The sequence below is a fragment of the Salarias fasciatus genome, chromosome 8, assembly GCF_902148845.1.
Source record: "Salarias fasciatus chromosome 8, fSalaFa1.1, whole genome shotgun sequence".
Classification (NCBI taxonomy): Eukaryota; Metazoa; Chordata; class Actinopteri; order Blenniiformes; family Blenniidae; genus Salarias; species Salarias fasciatus.
In genome coordinates this window covers 17,529,404-17,549,050 of record NC_043752.1, presented here as the reverse complement: position 1 = coordinate 17,549,050, position 19,647 = coordinate 17,529,404, and the positions used below count along the sequence as shown (strand labels likewise).

Genomic DNA, 19,647 nt, shown 5'->3' with positions numbered 1-19,647 from the left:
TATGATTTAAAAGAGTATTTTAGGTCTAGTGAATTGCATATTGAAAATGACTACATACAGTATAAGTATGCAGAAATAAAATACATATATAAATAAATCTATATATATATATATATATAAAAGATATATAAATTTGTTTAAAATAAATACAGTATTTACGAATAAACTATGATAGAGGTACAACTAAGGTGTTGAAATAAATGCTAAAATAAACTATGGCCCTGTCGTGATTCTCGTTTCTCCTTTAATTCCCTCGTCTGACAAATTCGCGTAATGATCCAATTCAAAGTGCTGTGTTTGAATTGAGTCATTTGGCAGCGGCTCGTCTCAGCCCTGCAGTGGTTTGAAGGCAACATTGTTTTTCGGGTCCTGAATTGTTTTCCCATCAGGCTCGGTGAGCTAATAGGACAAAAGTTTGGCGCTCTCGGGTAGGAAGAAGATGAGATGGCTTAATTCAAAGCAAGCAGTGGCTGCATTCATGCAGCAAACCGAAAGACGCCTGTGAGGCACCGGGAACAATGGAAAAACAAGTTGGATCAAGATGAATGTCAGGCCGTTTGCTGGCGCTGCGACAGCTTTAATGTTCAGGGGAGAAATTTGTAAATGTAATGCTGTTTTGGGCTGGAGCCATTTCCCCAGCTTTCCCAGTCCTTGTGTTGGGTTCTGCTAGTACTTAGCAGAATTACAAATGTCTGAGAACTATTTTCTTTGAGGAGATGAAATCACAAGCATGGAGAATAAAAATGGTGTAGATTATTTACGGAGAGGTTTAGCATCCTGCGGCGTCACGGTGAAGGAGGGGTCGGAGTGTAAACCGGTTTTTATTATCGGTCGCTGTCATGGTATTGGAGGAGGTCGCTGTTCGAACACTTTGAACACACGGGTGGTCCTGGGAAGAGGCTCACTGCCATACAGCGTCTAACTATGCTTCAATCACTTCTTTGTACTTGGAAAGTCTCCACATCTCCGCACAGAATAGTAGTAATTTACAGTAAATGGGATGAAAAAGGACAGATTAATAATAAAATATTAAATATGGAAGTTATATAATATAGTATAGAACATTAAACAGAGTGTTATATACATGTTAAAGCTTAGAAATAAATGCATTTCGCATTTATGATGAGAAGGACTTGATTATTAGAAAATCCTTTTGATGGATCCTGGAAAAAGCCTCCTGAATGGGCAGCTGATTCATAAAACAACAGTTATCCTTTAATTAAATATTAAAATGTGGTTTCAAGTGATGTGAGAACCACAGATTGTTTGGGGATGGCAGCAGAATTGAATCAGACAATTAAGCTCTGCGTCTGCCTTCACATAGAACAAATGTAACTGAAACTGGCCATGGAGCCGAGTTGATCATGTGATGGGATCAAACGCTTTATAGCTTTGTTATTCACACCCTTGATCACTCTATATTATATCTTAGCATGCAAACAGTGACGGAGTTGTGGTTTGTGCCTCATGTAATGAAGGGTTTTGTTGATGGTGACCAGAACGGTAGCAGGTCGGCGGCCCGGTTCTGAATGAGGGACGATGCTCCTGCCGGTTCGGTGATTCTCTCTTTAGGAGCTGCTGTGTCATCACTGTGTTCAACACCTTGTTTCCTCTGCTCCCAGAGGCCTGCGAGAGCAGACAGAGCCGGCAGTAAACAGACTGCGGCTCCGGATGACTCCGGCGATCTGCTTTAACTTCGGGCTCGCATCCAGCAGCGTTTACAGGGCAGAACAAGTAAACAGTGTGTGGGTGAGCGCGTGCACGCTCCACTGTCTCTCCAGGCCTTGAGAATGGCAGGTGACGGAGGAAGGACTGAAGAGGGAGTTCACGGGACGCCCCACCTCACACTAACTCACTAATAAGCTGACAGGACGGTGTGCCACGCTGACACGATTCTGCGAGCGGCGAGCCGTCCAAGTGAAGGTCCAGCATCTCATTAGCACCATATTGAGAGAGCCGGAGGGAGGGGAGGGCCGGGCAGCCGGGGGGAAGGAGGGCGACTCTTCCAGCTGTTTGTCTAATAACAGAGTGCAGCGAAAGTGAGAGGGTGATAGTCACCGAGAGCTACAAGAGCTCAACAACCTGATAGGGGGGAAGCAGGGGAGCGAGAGAGGAGCGAGGGATGGGGTTAAAGTGAAGGAACAGAGGGGAAAAGAGGAAGAGGAGCTCAGCCTGGCATGACTGCAAACTAGAACCACAGCTGAGAGGGGGAGGAGAGCGAGAAAGGTAAGTTTCTTCCTCCTCCTATGTTTTGCCCTCAAGCCAATTGGAATCAATGCGATTACCACGCAGAAAGCTCTTGTTTGTTTCTATCCTCTGCCGCCGCCGGCGCGAGTTGCCTCGGCGTCTCACGCCTACTTCGACATCAGCCAACTTATGTGCATGTAACTTTAAATGCCAGGGGAGAAGTGGGTCAGCGAGAGGGGAGAGAGGAGCATGTGTTAGAGGAGGAGAGGGGCAGACAGACATGGAGAGAAGCCCTCAGCAGCCCTCGATCTGCAGTAACAAGTGGTCACTTGAGTAATCACTGCTGATTCAGAGACTAATGTAAGTGCTGGTTCTCCCAGGCATGACTGCTCTGCTGCCACTTTTTTTTTTTTTTTTGTTTGTTTCTTTGGCTTGTGAATGAAGTTTTTTTGGGGAATAAAAAAATCCTTTGATGTGAATGCGTTTAAGCGTTGAGCTGGATCTGGTCTGAACGTGGCTCACGCTCGCTTCCCCTCCTCTCCTCTGCACGGACAGATAGAGTCAAACACTGTGACTGTGTAAGTTCTACTTTCAGGATCTAATCAAAAGTGAGAATTTGTAGAATAAGTTTGATAATAAGGGCAAGAGGACGGGCTGTAGCCGAGGGAAACGGATCCCGAGATGAGCCTGGCTCTCAGTCATGCTCGGTCTTGTGATGAGGCGTGGTTAGTCACTTTCATATTACTCAGCAGGCAATGTGACAACATGTTAGCCAGACAGAAATAGGCCTGAATGTCACCGTCCTCTGCAAGTTCGTGCGTGCATCCCTCTTCTTTTGTTCGGCTTCGGCTTGCCGTCTCCCCTCCGGTGCGTGCCGCACGCCTTGATCGACACGCCGAGCAAAAAAATACCTGCTACGTGAACTGCTCATTTCCACCGCAGTCGCCCATTTGTTGTCAGTTCAGAAATCTGCCTCCGCTGCACTCCTGCGGTCATAATGCCTGAAAAGGACAAAAGTAAGAGTCTGAGTGGGAGACAGTTGTTTCTAGCGGGCCTTGTGTTAGTCAGAGCAAAGGGAAAGATGACCTTTCGCTGCTGTTTATTTTGGGAAAGCAACAGGAAGAATGCTGGAGCAGCTGTTCTATTCCTGCTGGCAGATCCCACCCCTCGTGAATTCCAGTCTGCCACTGGGACGACACTCCCCTTTACTCATGCGGGAGGGCTCTGGGCATTGTGCGCCGTAAATAACACCTCGTCCGAATAACCTGAGTTGCGATGGCGATGGACTCAAACAACACGTATATACACTGCAAGGTTGCAATAATTTACACTTAACCTGCCGTGCAGACGTCTGCCTGCCGAGAGAAAACCGCCATTCCTGGCTTGTTGTGCATGAGAACCAGTCTAGCAACTACCAGCTGCATGACACACAGGCATCTCCTGCTCTCTGACGACAGACACCTTCCTAAAAATGGCCAGCCTCCCCAAAGAGCCGCCCGAGGATGCCAAGAAGCAGAGCTTCTGGATGGTGAGGACCAAACACGCCAAGAACTCTCCGACCCCCAAATACAATAGTGGGGCGTGTTTCGGAGAGACTGACGGCTGTTTTTCCTCGCCCGCTCCCAGCCCAGGAACTATGTGCGAACGGTGCGCAGAACCGATCAGTCCTTCCAGGCGTGCAACGACATCGTGGCCTGCTTCAGGGAGCGAGCGAAGGTGGAGGAGCAGTACGCCAAGCAGCTCAGCCAGTGGAGCAGCAAGTGGAAGTCCAAGGTGGATTCTCGTGAGTATGACGCACTGCATTGTGGGGCTGAAGAGTAGATGTACGTCCAGACCCCATCGATCATCTCCAAGGCGATTTCTTTCTCGCTAAATGAGAACATCTGAAGTTTCTCCTCTGGACAAATGAAGGTCGCTGCTTCTGACTCACCGCCGCTCGCTGTGCTCCGTCACTCATCGGCCTCTCTCTCCTGCATCCCCAGGGCCGCTGTACGGCTCCCTCATGAGGGCGTGGCAGTGCTTCTTCACCTCCACCGAGCGCCTGTCCGAGCTCCACCTGTCCGTCTCTCAGTCGCTCGTCGGCGAGGAGGGCAGCCGGGTCAAGACCTGGCAGAAGGAGACGTTTCCCAAGAGGCTCCTCTGTGGCTTCAAGGAGAGCCACGACAACAGCACAAGTTTTTCACGTGCGCAGAAACCTTGGTCCAAAAAGCTGAAGAAGGTCCAGCTCACATATGTCATTGGCACTCACACACATGTCCTGCACATATTAACACCATCATTAACAAACGAATTGAAGTGAAGACAGATGATCTTTTACCGACGGTTTTTCCAGCAGGTGCATTTCAAGGCTCATGGAAGAAGCTCAGAATACCTGTGATGTTTTGTTTTTTTTTTCTTCTTCTCCCGCCTGGAGGCAGTTTTAACACAGACACTTGGCAGGAAATAAACAGAGAAGCAGCCAGCTTTTGTCCAGACATAACAGAATTTGACAACCAGCAGCTCCAAAGCACACAAATTAACATGTTGCGCCACATTTCTCAAATCCTTGTGATGTAGCGTTGTTGTTTTGTTTTTTTCTAACCAGTGGGTAATCGCTTTCAGATAAATGCTTCATGTTTTATGAACAATAGAGGTGCAAGAGTGGTATTGATTTTCTCACCTCGCTCTCAGCGAGAAATCAAATGAGCTCATATCTGTCAAAACAGCATGCTACTGTTTCTCCTCCTGTTTTAAGATTAAGCAACTTGGTGCTGGAGACTGGTCAGTGTGTGAAATTGATGGATGGGAATATAAAAAAAAAGGTTTGAAGGGTAATTTTTGATTTATTGACACCAGCCATGAAAATATAATGTCCAATATTGATCCAAAAAAAGAAACACGATTCCATTTACAAAAGAAATCTGTTGTGTTGTTACATGAACTTATGTTCCACACATTTTTGTCAAATAATACTGAAGAATCTTCAGTGTTACTGGATCCAAGATCAAAAAAAATACCGAACAAGCTTAGTATGCTAAGATATTTTCTCACAGCATATTCAATTTCCATTTCACTGTAAATACAAATGTGATTTTTTTTTTTTTTTCCTGCAGTTGGAGAAAGTCCGAGCTGATTACCACAAGTCCTGTCAGAGGGAGCAGGCGGCGGTGGACAAAGAGAAGCAGGCCAACGAAAACTCTGAGATGAGCGACGAGAAGAAGCAGAAGTTCGGCGAGGCCAGAGAGAAGGCCTCGGAGGAGAAGGAGAAGGTGAGGGGAGAGGCGTTCACACACTGCAGCGCTTCACTCCAAATGAACCAGCAGAGAGGGTAACGTTATGGGAGAAGTGGAGAGTCAGGGGGACGTCTTTTCCCAGCATCATTTACTTTTTTTTTTTTCTTTTTTTTCGGGAAAAAATGACAGAAGGGTAAATTTAATGTGGAGTTAAAAAAAAGAAAAAAAAGCACCAAACTGGCTCAAAACAAGCTTTCCCGATGGCCTAAACCAATATTACCTAATAAGGTGGAAAGTCTGTGGTGTGAGCATCGCGAGGAAAACAGTGATTCTAGTTCACTGACAGGACTCATCCACCCGCACTTTAAAAACCCTTATAAAGTATCTTTTTTTTTTTTTTTTTACCTTTCATGAGTCATTCCATTCAGAAGAGTCAAAAATGTTGCGTTCAGAGTTCCGTGGGCCTCGGCTGTTTATTCACTGGGGAAACTATCAGCTGTAAACATGAGCTCCGTCCTGAAGCATCTGCTCCCAGCACTTCCCATGTATGGCCATTTGTTATCATGACTCCGCTCAGTGTTTACCGAGCCCAGCATGGGAACGACGGCGGGCGCACGGTGACTGACACAGATTTGATTTCAGCCCAGCGGGGGCTCTTCCTGCAGGTGCCACCCATTTTCTAAAAATGCTTTGTCTCAATCCTGCTGCAGCATAGAGACCGATACGAGAAGATGCTGGAGGACGTGTCGTCCTACACGCCTCGCTACATGGAGGAGATGGAAGCCATCTTTGAAAACGCCCAGGAGGAGGAGAGGAAGAGGATCAGCTTCCTGAAGCAGACCTTCCTCTCCATCCACAGACATTTGGACATCACCAATAATGAAAGGTGGGCAGCCGGCTGCCTGTTTGCGTCCGCACTCGGCTGTTTCCCCAGACGGCTGACTTGTCTGCTCTGTGACAGCGTGAAGGCCGTCTACAGCGAGCTCCACCAAACCCTGATGGCCATCAATGAACAAGACGATCTGAAGTGGTGGAAGAACAATCACGGGCCCGGCATGCCCACCGACTGGCCCAAGATTGAGGTAGAGAGCAGTGGAGATGTGCCAAGTTCTGTTTCCAGTCTCAGGTTCTGCTAATTCTGACTTTATACAGAAGGGTCATCATAAACCTATGTTCTGTGAGAAATTAGATAAAAATAATTTCTTTCCAATTCAAGCTTTTAAAAACACACCTTATAAGATTTAATCTATTAAATGAACACTTTTCATCCAGTGATATAAATATCCTAAACACCAGTATGTGTATTCATAAAGTCACATAAGGATCATTTATGTAGAAATAGGAGCAAAAAATCTTAATGATTTCTTAATGTGATGGGGAAAAAATGGATGTATATGAAAATATTGATATTTTTACTCAATTAAAAAAAAAAACAACCATTTGTAGTATTAAAAGTGTATGATATTTTTGGTTTGAAGGTGTCTTTTCTCCTCTTTTCAGGAATGGGTCCCACCTGTAAAGAAACTGAATAGAAAGAAGAGAGAGCAGAAGAATCTGGGAAACAGACCGTAGGTTCAGCCTGCAGCTGATGAGGGAAAAAAAACATTAAAACACTGAGATAAACCTGACATATAATCAATGTTTTTCACCTGTCCTCTCTGATCAGAGTCATGATCGGCGGCGTGAAGGTGCGAGCGCTGTACGACTACGTGGGAGAGGAGGGGGACGAGCTGTCCTTCAAAGCAGGTGACAGCAGGTTTTTTTATTTACATTTCTATAGACTCCAGCTCTCAGCCTGGATAAACCAGATTTAGATGAATACAAGTTTTATTCCAAGATTTTTTCCCCCTTGTTTCTGTATCTTCAGTAAAAAACGTTAAGGCCTTAAAATCCTCACAGGATGAGAATTTTCTTGCCTCACAGCACCAGTACTGCAGGTTTTAGTGTGGAGTGTTTCTCTCGTTCCCACAGTCCAGACATGCTTCGCCCGTTGAATCGGTGACTCTTGATTTGATGCAGGAGTGATTGTGTGGGGGTGACAGACTGTCAACCTGTCTGGATATTTCCAGCCCTTTGCCAAATGTTCGCTCGGATAAGCTCCAGCTCCCCCCTGGAAGCGAGAATGGGAACTGAATCGTGTTTTCACCTGTTTGGATTGAGTTCTTCTGTACTGCTGACTTGGGCGGAGTGCTTTATATATCTGACAGGCCGTCCAAAGATCAGGGGCGTGTCCACATGCAGACGTATAGCCTTACAATCTGAGGTGATTCATTGGTTTCTGGATACAAGGAAAGCAGAACTTCAGTCTCCACAATCAGCAGCAGTAAACTCCTCTGGTTTGAATTCAACATCACTCAGATTTACTGAAGTCCAAACATCTTTTGCTAAGTGGGGAAGATATTTCGCCAGTCAAACTATGCTCATAGCTGTCTCTTCCAGTTGGTGTGATATGCCGGAGCGCTCGTATCTCGCAGTACAAAATGAGACATGGCAGCTGCAGGGTTTCTACGGGGATGTTTTGAGGCCTGGATTTATCTCTTGGATCGAATCCAATTGTTTGAAAGCCAGGAAACCCTTATGCGGACAACTGGATGACGCTGGGGTGAATGTAGCGAGCAGCAGCGATCACAGTCAATTAAGGCGAACAGAACATCCAAAGGCAAAGCACGTCTCCAAATGTTATCCCCCAAACCGACAACATCCATCCTAACTTACGTCAAATGAGCGAAGTTGAATTAAATGTAGGTGGTTTGTTGAGAGGAGGGGTGAACATTTATTTTCACTGTGAAGCCTCTTGGAAAAAAAATCATCTTAAATAAATTCGAGTGTTTTACTGAAAAAAAAAACAAAAACCAGTATGATGGTTAGTTTTGACATACCTTGGGTTCCTGCAACAGTCAGGTTCTGGTGTTACTTAACGTGTTTTGTCTGATCATGGAGATTCCAATCGCGACCTTTCAACTCAGCAAAGAGAAGTGACCATGCATGACCTTCCTACACTGGAAAAAGAAGCTGTGACCACCAGAAAAAGAAAAGCAATGCAATTATACTGCATGCATGATGTAAGGTCATTTTCGTTTGATTAATAACTACTTTTGGATTTCTGTTAGAAAGTGAAGCTTGAAGTCAGAAGTACAGCGGAGCGCCGAGAGCGACGTCTGCGCCGCTGTGTCGACTTGCAGTCAAGGACGGCCGCCGTCATGCATGACTTACAGTGAATGCGGGCCTCCTCCAACGCACCTATTTGTTATGAGCGGCTTGCCGTCAGGGTTTCTGCCCAGTTTGATTTTGACACACTTGCTGTATGCCGGCGTCTTGGAGCAGCAGAAACACGTGAGATCCAGGTTTAGACGGCACAGGTCGGCCGGGCCGAGGCTGGGGTCAAGGCTGTTTCTGTGTCTTATGACCAGATACTAAATCTAAATCACTGCTGCAACTGGGTTCTCTGTAACATCAAGGGCTGAATCACGGAAGGGAAGTGTTCTTTTTGTGTTGGAAGATGACTCAACGGAAGTTTTCTCTTCTCTTCGTTCTGACGCCAGGTGAAGTGTTCCTGAAGGTGGAGGAGGAGGACGACCAAGGCTGGTGTCGGGGCGTGCTGAGCGGAGGGAAGGAGGGTTTCTATCCTGCCAATTATGTTGAAGTTGTCGAGTGACGTCAAACCGTACGAAGCGTCACGTCCTGAACTTATTTCCCGCAGCTGGTTTTTAAACTCCTCCGAGAATAACAAGTATTATCAGTTAGTGTCTGAGATGTTGTCACACTGAGTCTGAGTTGATGTTTGATCAAATCTGTACGCCGCCTTTTTTAAATGTACAATTTCTGAGGCCTTAATATTCTAACCTGTGAGGTTTGAGTACATCTGCAATTAACTTATGAAAGATTAGAGTGCAGCGTTTGTACTGAATGTGAATGTGTGTTTGTGTGTTTGCATGCATTGTGCACGTTATTGCAGAAGAGAAGATATTTATTTACTGCCGTCCTGTCTGAGTCATGAAGCCACTGCGATGAGGACGGATTGAATTTACCCCGGCAACGGTTTACAATGCTGTGCGCACGTCAGGTTAATGTTTACTCCTTCATTGATATGTGGAAGCACACAAAAGCTACTTTGATTGAGGTAAAGGATTTTCAAAATAAAGCTATATCTGTGTTGGCTCCAGCTCTTCCTTTATTTTTTCAAACTTTCCTCTTTCCTTTTGCTTTGTTGATCAGTCGAACGTTTGGCCTTTAGATCCTCTTGTTGAGGAGGAAGCACATGACTTTGACTCTCTTGGAATCTAAAACCGACCCATGAAAGCCCATCTAGAGAGTTCAGAGTGACTTACTATAACTGACGCCTTTGGATTGAGCGTCCACACCCAGTCCGCTGCACTGTGATCTGGTGGAATCTCTGGTTTTACTGGCTTTGGCAATACGAGGGAAACTCAAACCTCCGGGATAATTATGTTTTAATGAGAGATAATTGTATATGTACACCAATTTTTACAATCAATTTAATTACCTCTATAAGTATGTGACAATAACACATGACTGACAAACACATCTTGGGTTTATCATTAATAGGTCAACAAATATGGTTGAGCTTGACAAATATGTGGCACAAAGTATGTTAACATGAAGGCCGCGGTCAGAGGTGAACAAACCCTGAAAATCGTTCAAGGAAACTATGAATTTACAGAAAGAACCCAGCCTTGATTGATAACAGACATTTGTTTGATGTGAACCATTAGCACATGATGCGGATCAGTTAATATTTAATAGACAATGCTTGAAAATGTGATTGTGTTTTCAGGTTATCTCACTTTGAATCACCTCTGGCCTGATTCTCAGGTCTGCTCTGCTCAACCCACCCACTTTATTTGGAGCTCTGAAATGTTTAACCAGAGTTGGGCAACGTGCAGTAAATATCAGATTAACAACGCTAAGAGCATAACACTGATCTCTTTGCGCTCACTGGACGGACGGGGGATTCTGTAAGAGGGAAACCTGTTGGTTGGGATGTTTGCTCTGAAACTTGTGAACGGCGTGACGTCGGCTGGCAGCTGAAGCATCGCTCAGACTTCAGGAGATTTCATGTTTATTGCAGAACTCAACTTTCCCAGGGCTTCTCATGTGTGAGTACGTTTCAGATATATTCTAATGCAGCTTGGTTCAAGTTGTGTTGATCTCAGGAGAGAATGTGAGTTTCAGGCCCAACCGGTGCGTGTCAGGAATCTTTGTAATGCTGATGACTTTGTACTGAAGCTGTGAGAGGTTATTGTTCCCTCTTTTTTGCTTTTTAACGAGTCGAAGCGTGTCCTTTTGGTCACCGGCAGGAAACGATGGAATTCGCCTGTGGCTTTGTGTATGTGCCGCCGTCGCTGAGTCAGAGGGACGGCGGACGATCTCCAGCCAAAGTGACGGGATTCTCAGGTGTGATCCCGACCAAACGCAGAGTTAGGACACAAACACCCATTCACCAAACGATGAATGGCACATCTACGTGCTTAGATGTATTTTTCCCTCAGTTCCACGGTTCAATGAGCAGACTCCCGGGCGCTTCTCTGTTTCACTGAAGTTTGATAAAAGAAACTATTTCGGCTTTCCAGAGCAACAACATGAAACTGCAGATTTTACTGTCAGTCACAGATTCAAATAGCCTCTTTGATGACTCACCAGTTTAAAGGAATCCATCAAAGCGGCACAAAGCCGTTGCTTTTTGTAATGTCTGTCAAAGGAAATCCAGGGGAAAGCAGGAAGTTGTTATAATGTCAGGACACGACATAAATAAGATTAAAGTTACGCTTCAGAATTTATATTTTCCTCCAATATGAAAGACTGATGATGCATAACTATGTAAAAGTATCTGTAGGTGGATTTTCCCTTTCATCTGAGCTTCCTGAGTTACTGTTTGGTCAAGCACCATTATCCATTATGTAATCGGTGACACACACACACACACACACACACACACTGAGCCTTTCCTGGCTGTCTTAGAAAGACGAGACATTCCTTTCACATACTTTTCTTCACTCAGTAAAAGCCATCTGCCACCTGAGTCACATTTTCTTCACAGCACAAAGGTCGTCGCTGCACCGGTTGTTTTGTCTCCGCTCACTGCTGAAAAACCACTCTTCAATTAACAGGCCATGCTTATTACGTTTTTTTTGTGTCCTTTTTTCCATTCCCCTCTTTTTTCAGCCCTTCTTCCTCCCGCTAAGCCGCTCCGTCCTCGCAGTCCTCCTCCTCCACCCCCGACATACCCAGCAAAATCCCACAATTCTGTCTCCAAGATTACTGAACAGCTGGAAAACAGCAAGGACGCGAAGAAAGTCACAAAGCCTGGTCCTTTCTACCGAAATGGAGAGTTTCATAAAAAACTGCAGGGCTCTTCCTCCATCAGTGTCACTCCTCAGCCGACTCCGCCTCCCCGAAGATCAGGTACGGCGAACGTTGCGTCAGTGTATTTATTATATAACCTTCATGTCTCACGCCATAACTCCTGGCTCCTCCTCCTCCTTATTGACATAAATCAACCTCTTCAGAAATCGCTCCCTTGATAAGGAAACTCTGGCTCCTGTTAAGTGACAGGTTCAAGCTGAAGGTTTTCCAGAGCATCAGCGTGTGTTTGACAACTGGACAATCTGCTCTTCCACCAAGACTCGTTAGGTTTTCATTAACTCTGTTTCCATCCAGCCAGGCATGTGGTTTAGATCTTATTTGTAAACTTGCTCAGTAAACTCTACAGAAGAGCCAGCTTCCTGTTTGTTGATGCCACGTTCATTCTATGTCCCTGGGACTGGAATCAATATACAGCTGATTGGTTTATAACAGTTTTCTCCGACCTGCCAAATGACGAGCCAGATTTAAAACTCAGACGACGCCGGGGGTGACATCTTCCCTCTGATCAAATCACCACAGCGTCTTGTGTTTTCATCTTGAACGATCCAGCTCCAGTTCCAGATCTCCCGCCAAGACCTGCGTTCATGAGACTGATGCCAGAGTACGTGATGGTGTTACCCTCATCCCCCTCCTCCCCATCCTCCCCCTCCTCTCAGAAATCTTCCACAGGTCAGCCACCTGTCACATCTACCGAGAAAGGTAATTTCAAACTTTCCTTCCGATATTTAAAAATTGAGGATACGATAAAAATGTAACTTTGACTGGTCTGAACTCATGATCAGTTGATAAGGGTCCTCTGCTGGGAAATCCAAACGTGGTCCTCGTCAGTTTAGGAAAACTCCTGTCAGATGAAAAGAGTGAGTAAGATTTCACTGTCCCAGCATGCCTCTTTGTGTCATTATCAGCCTCTTCATGTTTCTAATGATGCTTTCTTCCAGAGGATGTGATGACAGGGGAGCCCTGCTGCTGCTCCCGGTGTGGCTCCGTGCTGGACACATTTTACAACAATCAGGTACCATCTGAGTTTAGTCTTTACACTGATAAGCAGCACGGCATAAAGGACCTAATGATTACTGATATCTATCATAGTGATGGACTTCTAGAGGCAATCTAACCTGGATAATTTTCCATTTGCTGTGTTTCAGTTCAATGCGTGTTACTTCTGCAAGGACTTGGATTCAAAAAGCAGTCCTGCCGTACAGGAGGGTCAGCCTAAAGGTTACAGGGACAGCCTCTTTCTCCTCAACCCCGGCGACAAACCCACCAGCGCCACTAACGCCATGCTGATCTTCTGCATCGACGTCTCCGGCTCCATGAGCATCACCTCGCAGGTGCACCATGACTCTGCATTCACTCCCGGTGTAACGAGGCCAGAACGACCAGCTGGAACAGATCGATACAGGCTGCCGTGTTAAAAATGATCAATCTGAATTGTTTCAAGGTGTCGGAGGGAGATCATATTTCCTACGGATCACGTCTACAGGTTGGTATTTTCATGTAATTTAAGTTTTAACACTCTGAGGCTCCACTTTGACCTCACTTCAACACATTACAATCATGATTTTATTGAAATATATGTGTTCGAACTAGTTTGTCCAGGAAGCTGTGATACAGTGTGTCCAGAGACTCAGTCAACAACAACCTGGCATCCGAGTGGGACTCATCAGCTTCAACTTTCAGGTACAAACTCAGCTGTAGATGCCAATTCTCACCATGTCTGAGTGACAGTCATGTGACTTGGACATAAATCTCAAGTGAAAACTTTTTTTTTTTTGACACTCCAGGTGACAATGCATGGATATAAGGACGTCACGTCACGCGTCTTAAGAGATGCAGAGTTAATAGAGAGCAGCTATCTGAAGAAGGCTGCAGCCACTTTCCCAACTCCTCCTCCACTGTCACAAACCAGAGACTACCTAAAGAAACAAGTCACAGAGTAAGGAGACGCCGAATTCGATGTGCACTGACCGGTATTTGTCTTTCACGACACATGATCGCATTGTATTCTGTATGTTTAATGAGAACAAATATTGTGATTGCAAAGGTTGTCTGCGAGCGGAACCACGGCTCTGGGTCCAGCGGCTCTCCTAGCGATTGAAGTGGCGTCCAGACAGTCAGGCTCCAAGGTGGGTTTCATCGAACATGGACGGTTCTTATGATTGCTGGATAAATTTAAAAACCATCCAGTATCAAATGATTTAACCATCAGTCTTTGGAAAAATGGTAACAAGATGGATATTGTTGTTTCCATTTGAGTTTTTTCTTGATCTGTACGATACAGTCCTGATCCGCTGTTCCTGTTGATCTCGAAGGTGATTATCTGTACAGATGGGAAGGCCAACACAGCGCTGGGGAACCTGGAAGTGGAGGATAATGATGCTCGGACGCTGCTTTCGTCCACCATCTTCTACGAGGAGCTGGGAGAGTATGCAGCTAACCAGGGGTCAGCACCTTTCCTCAGATCAATTGTTAAAAGATATTCAGTGTACCAGAAAGGCAGGAGACAGAGACGATAAGGCATCCGCTGGAAGCTGAAGGACAGCCGCTGCTGAATGATGTGGATGTGCTGTGACGCGGGTCATTCTGATAAATCATCCTCTCATCAGCGTGACAGTGTCCGTGCTGTCCATCGAGGGAACTGACTGCAGGCTGGATGAGCTGGGAAGACTCGCCGATCGCACCAGAGGGACGGTAAGTGACCGTGTGGCGTGGAGACGCGTGTCGGATTCGATTGTCGTGCCTGCTAACTGCGCGTGTGTGTCGTGTGTTGTCATTTCGTGCTGCCCTCTGGCCTCTAGGTGGTCATAGCCAGCCCCGATCGGCTACACCCGGAGTTCGAGCAGATCATTGAAAACCGCACCATCGCGACACAGTGCACTGTGACATTACTGCTGCCCAAATCACTGTAAGCCCCGAACACCAACTCCCATAATGCTATTCTTTGCTTCACGGACTGCTCTCGGGAGGTTCTTAGCACATGAAAGGATTTTTAAGCACTTTAAAATTACATTAATAACACACGCAGCCCACAGCGCTGACTCATGTTCCGCCGTGCTGCAGGCGCGTGAGAGGAGAGAGGGAGGCGGGACACAAGGCCAGCAGGGCGGTGGGGAACGTGGACCCGGACACAGAGATCACCTTCCAGTTTGGAGCCCATGCACCGGACACCAGAGGTGAGAGAGAACCGGTGGGCCGATCGAACGCCAGGCAGTGGGAATGTTTTGGTCTTTCCAGGTGTGCTATCGCTTCACGAGAGACCTGCAAGGGGTGTTCAGTATTTCTTGATCCCAGCAACCAAGAAAATCTCAAATCACACAGAAACAGACAAAAACATTGTAAAATGAGTCATTTCTTTCAAACACAACTAGACCACTGACAACTGGGAAATATTTAAAAGGAATAAATGAATCATGTAGAAACAGTTAAGCTACAACAGAGGTTCATGTTTCGCCACTTCCAAGACAGAAAAGTGTCCATCTGGATGCATCAGTCTGTTGATTGTTGCTGCTGCAGAAACTGTGTGAAAATACAAGAAAGCAAAAACATTTAAGTAGCTATCAGGGTGTTATTAGAAAATATGATTTATAGTCATAACTGTAAATGCCGATTGAGCGTGCCCGTCTCTCCTGTGAGAACATGCACGTTCTTCAAGGGCGGAAACTTGACCCACAGCCAAAATGTTTGGAAACCATCTTTACTGAGGAATTTCAATGATGAAATTTTGCTCAGATATTTATTCCCCCATCAAATCTCAACAAATTGTCAGGCTTTTGTTTGGATTTTCACTGAAGACTGCTGACTTAGCTTCAGCCAGTCACCCAGATTTAGGTCCTGAGCTACAACAGATTGCTGATATTAAAAATACATCTGAAATTTCTACATGCCAAGTGGCTGCAGAGTTGTTGACATCTGCATTTTAACAGAATTATTATATTCAGTTGTAGTTTGAAGTGTCATTTTGCAGTTGTATTTTGAAGGCCTAAACAGAAGGGGCATTTTATTACATGAATATTTCTTCTAAAGTTATTTTTGGTACCGTCGATTGTTGAATAGAGATGAATAGAGATTATTCTGAGCATAACGCAGCATGTTGAGTAACCAGCTCAAGGGCGGACCAAGTGCCCTATTTTTGTAAATAACAATATGGCCACCCCAGAGTAAAGAGACCAGAAAGGGGTCATTTGAGCCGGTCTGACCGCTGAGTCATCACACATACGTTTGGTGTTTGTTTGTAGTGCCGGCTCCGGGCCCCGGCAGCCGCGTCTCCATCCAGCTGCAGCTCAGGTACAAGAAGAGAAACGGACAGCGGATGCTCCGGGTCTTCACCGCAGAGCGAGAGGTCACCGACGACAGGTGAAGGACGCCGCCGCCACCATCACCGCCCTTCGTTCAGCTTTGAAGACTTCTCCGGATAGTTGCAGCGAACTATCCACACGCCTATGGCCGCTCGCATAATCTGAAATAAGTCATTATCGTCTGACATCTTTAATCACTTTCACCCCTCAGGATAACATTTGATTGGATGTAATGTTTTATACTAATCTCAGGAGCTGGAGGCAAAGTGGTTTGGAAATCCAAGGAGACTGCCTGTTGCTGAGAAACTGGAGGTTTCATGCATAAATGATTGCGCCGTGCAAATAGGTTTTCATCCATTCGAACATTTAGTTACACAGTAAATGAAGCACTCAGCCTGATCGGCCTGCTTTATATACTGAATGAAGGTCACACGATTCATCGTCGGAGCACAAAGTGGCCCCCGGGCGTGTTTGTGCCGCGGCATAATGGCGAGTTTGATGCTGTAAACGCTGAAAAGCGCTCCTGCGATAACGGCGCGTCTTCCTCCGGCAGCGCGGCGGCCCTGTCCTCCCTCTCCGTGGCCATCGTCCAGCTGAACTCGGCGCAGGCCAGCGCCGCCCTGGCCGTCAGAGGACGCCTCCTGGACGCCAGAGGGGAAGGGGAGCTGCAGAGGAAGCTCATTGAGAGAGCGCTGTGAGTAACGGGGGGGCGCCTCCGACTGACGACAGCAACGGTGTGTGGGCAACGTGTGAAAGAGGAGAGACGCTCCGAGCTCGAGTCTCATGAAAGCTTTATAGGAAAAAAAATAAAAAAGAAGAAACACTTGGCATCAAAGGGGATTATAAAACATCAGATTTTAGAAGACAAATACAACAACACTTTGTAGTTTTTGCTTTTAAAAATCAATAATCTTGTTATCTGGTGAACATTTCCTTCTAAATATTTATATAAAATCATCCCAAACCTGATTTTTTTTTTTTTTTAATGGATGCAGATTTTTTTGTTTGCTAAAATCAATTCCTAAAGATAAGATATGCTTTAGTGATCATTCTGAGTGGACATTTGAACGTGACTGCAGCACGTAATGATGATATTATTAGAGGACATTCAAATAAAAGGTCAAACTGATGGGTGAGAATAACCTGGTCCGGAGCTGGATGTCGTCAGGTCAGACTGCTGCTGCTGTTCATCTGAATCACTCGCTTCTGCACCTCTGTAGGATGATTCAGCGGCTGAATGACGAGTCCATTAACCACAGTTCATCATGCATTTAAATCTGCTTTTATATAACTCATGATCGACTTGCAGCTAAGAGTATACATAATATTAACAGCATCACTGGAGAAATGTTGTTGCTCAATTGGCCTCACAGATAATGAATGCGGATATTTACTTGCAGAGAGCATAATCGCAATGCAGAGGACAAAGAGACGTACCGGGAATGGGTTAAAACCATGGAGCCCATATACAACAACATACAGAACTTCACAAGAGTGAGTGTTTGCACTGTTTTTCATTAGATTCCGTCTCGCCTGAGAATCTCAGCACTCAAACATTAATTTGTTTTCTTTCCAGAGAAAAGCCGGCGTGTCTGACGCACAGGTAATTTTTGCCCTTTTCACTTTAAAATGTTGCATCTTCTCTGAAAAGTCATATCTGAGTCTCCCTGTTGATTTCTCGTCCCAGCGGCCTCTCTCAGACGCAGCTGCGGCGCTGCTCTACGCTATGAAGCACAGCAACAGGAAGTCCATGAAGAATAAACACAGTTTGTAGCCAAGTATCCCACTCCGCCTTTCGCCTCTTTGGAAGCAGATCAAGTCAGACGAGGCTGAATGGATTCCGTCTGAACAGTCCACAATGTAAATAATGCATTGCTGTACAGCACACGGCGCGTTTCTCAGATTGAGGCCGTTACCGTTGTTACGTTGGGAAACTGCTGAGACAGTGTACAGTAAACAGAGGTGTGTTCTTCACACTGCGCCTGTGGTACATTTTGTGCTTGTGCACTGACCAAAAACACACAGAAAACCCTGATTCAGAAACACTGTCATGCAGCTCACACTCAGAGCTTTTTACTGTCAGCAAAAAAAAACATAAAAACAAAACGGCTCTCACAGCATACGTACCGCCACGAAGCAAGAATTCAAACGCCAAGGCAGGAAAGAGACTGGAGGCTTTTGCTTTAGGATTATATCCAACTGTGAATCCGTGTTTTAACACATGCAGCTTTCACAAAGACTCACTGCAACACATCAATAATCAGGTGGCAGCAAAGACAATCAATTCCACCATTTAGAGAAGACAGAGGTAGTGAGCAATGGAGTATAAACAGAACAAGACTGAGCAAACGATGATCAAACCCGAAATGGAGGACAGAGCGTAAATAGACATGCGTTTCTCCGGGGCGGCCCTCACAACACAGAAAACGCCCGGGGAGCATCTGTACGGGTCGCTGCCGAGAGCCGGCAGGTTCCAGGAGAGGAGAACATACATGAAGCAGGCCTCAGCCGCGATACGCAGAACGATGCTGAGCAGGTAGAAGGCCAGGGCGCCCCGGTCTTTGTGGAGATCTATGAATGACCTGACGTTGGGGTCGGGGGCCGCGGCGCGGGCCTGCTCCAGCTCCACGTCCGCCGCCACCGCCGCCGCCCTGGAGCGCCTCTTCTGGGCCGCGGACAGGAGGTGGGAGGTGAAGAGCTCCATGAGCAGCACGGTGAGGACCACCAGGACGAAGATGAAGTTCCACGCCATCATCATGGGCTTGTGGAAGTGTCTGTTGAAGCACTGCCGGCTGTCCGCCGTGCCGTTGCAGCTGAAGTCCGCGTCCAGCTTGGTGAAGGGCAGCTCGCCGAGGAAGAGGATGACGAGGCGGACGCACAGCAGGCCGAACCACATGGTGCGGGCCTTGTAGGAGGCGGTGGCGTCCACCGCCGTCCTCAGGATGGGGATGAGGCCCGTCACTATGGCTGCCATCACTACCGCTGCTGGGACTTTCAACAAAAAGAGACTGGACGGAAAGTTTTCACAGCTAAAGTTATGCATAAATCTTGAATATTAAACTAAGACTGAACACATCTGAACATGTTCTTAAGTAAATTATTTTTTTATACAGTGTAAAATAAACAGTTGCAAATGTTTTCTACATAAATCTGAACTGCAGACGCACCAACTATAAACCCTCCAGAGCTTGTGTAACATGTCACATACTGTATCAACCAATTATACAAAAGTGTGACACCTTTCAGTACTAAAATGCCCCATGCAGACATTTACAAATGTCACAACAAATATACATATATACACAGCTTCTCCTGTGTGTGTGTGTGTGTGTGTGTGTGTGTGTTGTAACCACTCACCTCTGAGTGCTGCAGCAAGCTAATGGAACAGAATTACCCCGCTTTGCATTCGGACATTTATGGAGGCCAGAAATGTCACCGTCATCAATATATATGTTACAGTTTCACACCAAGTGATGTGCTGACATGGTGATGCGCCTTTTTGTGTTTATCTCACTTTGGAGCACAAAGTGTCATACGCAGCACAGTGGTTCACACACAATGAGTTCTTA

General features: G+C 46.0%; 3 protein-coding genes across 4 annotated transcripts; 2 read left to right on the top strand and 1 right to left on the bottom strand.

Moving 5' to 3' along the window:
• The first annotated feature begins 2,013 nt into the window (after positions 1-2,013).
• LOC115393354 (protein kinase C and casein kinase substrate in neurons 2 protein-like) lies at positions 2,014-9,576 on the top strand. 2 transcript variants are annotated; one of them, XM_030098331.1, is made up of 10 exons: positions 2,014-2,226; positions 3,645-3,715; positions 3,814-3,970; positions 4,170-4,405; positions 5,280-5,435; positions 6,110-6,285; positions 6,361-6,481; positions 6,900-6,967; positions 7,066-7,145; positions 8,942-9,576. In XM_030098331.1, exons 2-10 carry the CDS (start codon positions 3,659-3,661, stop codon positions 9,052-9,054), a joined length of 1,164 nt encoding a protein of 387 aa, XP_029954191.1. In that variant the 5' UTR covers positions 2,014-2,226; positions 3,645-3,658; the 3' UTR covers positions 9,055-9,576. The 2 variants fall into 2 exon arrangements, with proteins under 2 accessions (XP_029954191.1, XP_029954192.1); XM_030098332.1 differs by lacking the exon at positions 2,014-2,226 and adding an exon at positions 2,405-2,547.
• A 727-nt stretch (positions 9,577-10,303) lies between these two features.
• Positions 10,304-18,234, top strand: LOC115393338 (circularly permutated Ras protein 1-like). Its single transcript, XM_030098304.1, has 20 exons — positions 10,304-10,516; positions 10,718-10,814; positions 11,583-11,822; positions 12,333-12,482; positions 12,566-12,640; positions 12,722-12,795; positions 12,929-13,114; positions 13,225-13,266; positions 13,374-13,463; positions 13,568-13,719; positions 13,828-13,909; positions 14,096-14,226; positions 14,390-14,474; positions 14,582-14,688; positions 14,844-14,956; positions 16,019-16,136; positions 16,632-16,772; positions 17,479-17,572; positions 17,655-17,681; positions 17,766-18,234. Exons 2-20 carry the CDS (start codon positions 10,724-10,726, stop codon positions 17,850-17,852), a joined length of 2,085 nt encoding a protein of 694 aa, XP_029954164.1. The 5' UTR covers positions 10,304-10,516; positions 10,718-10,723; the 3' UTR covers positions 17,853-18,234.
• Positions 18,127-19,453, bottom strand: gjz1 (gap junction protein zeta 1). Its single transcript, XM_030098351.1, has one exon. The coding sequence runs from the start codon at positions 19,119-19,121 to the stop codon at positions 18,372-18,374; it is 750 nt and encodes a 249-aa protein (XP_029954211.1). The 5' UTR covers positions 19,122-19,453; the 3' UTR covers positions 18,127-18,371.
• Between the last annotated feature and the right edge of the window lie 194 nt (positions 19,454-19,647).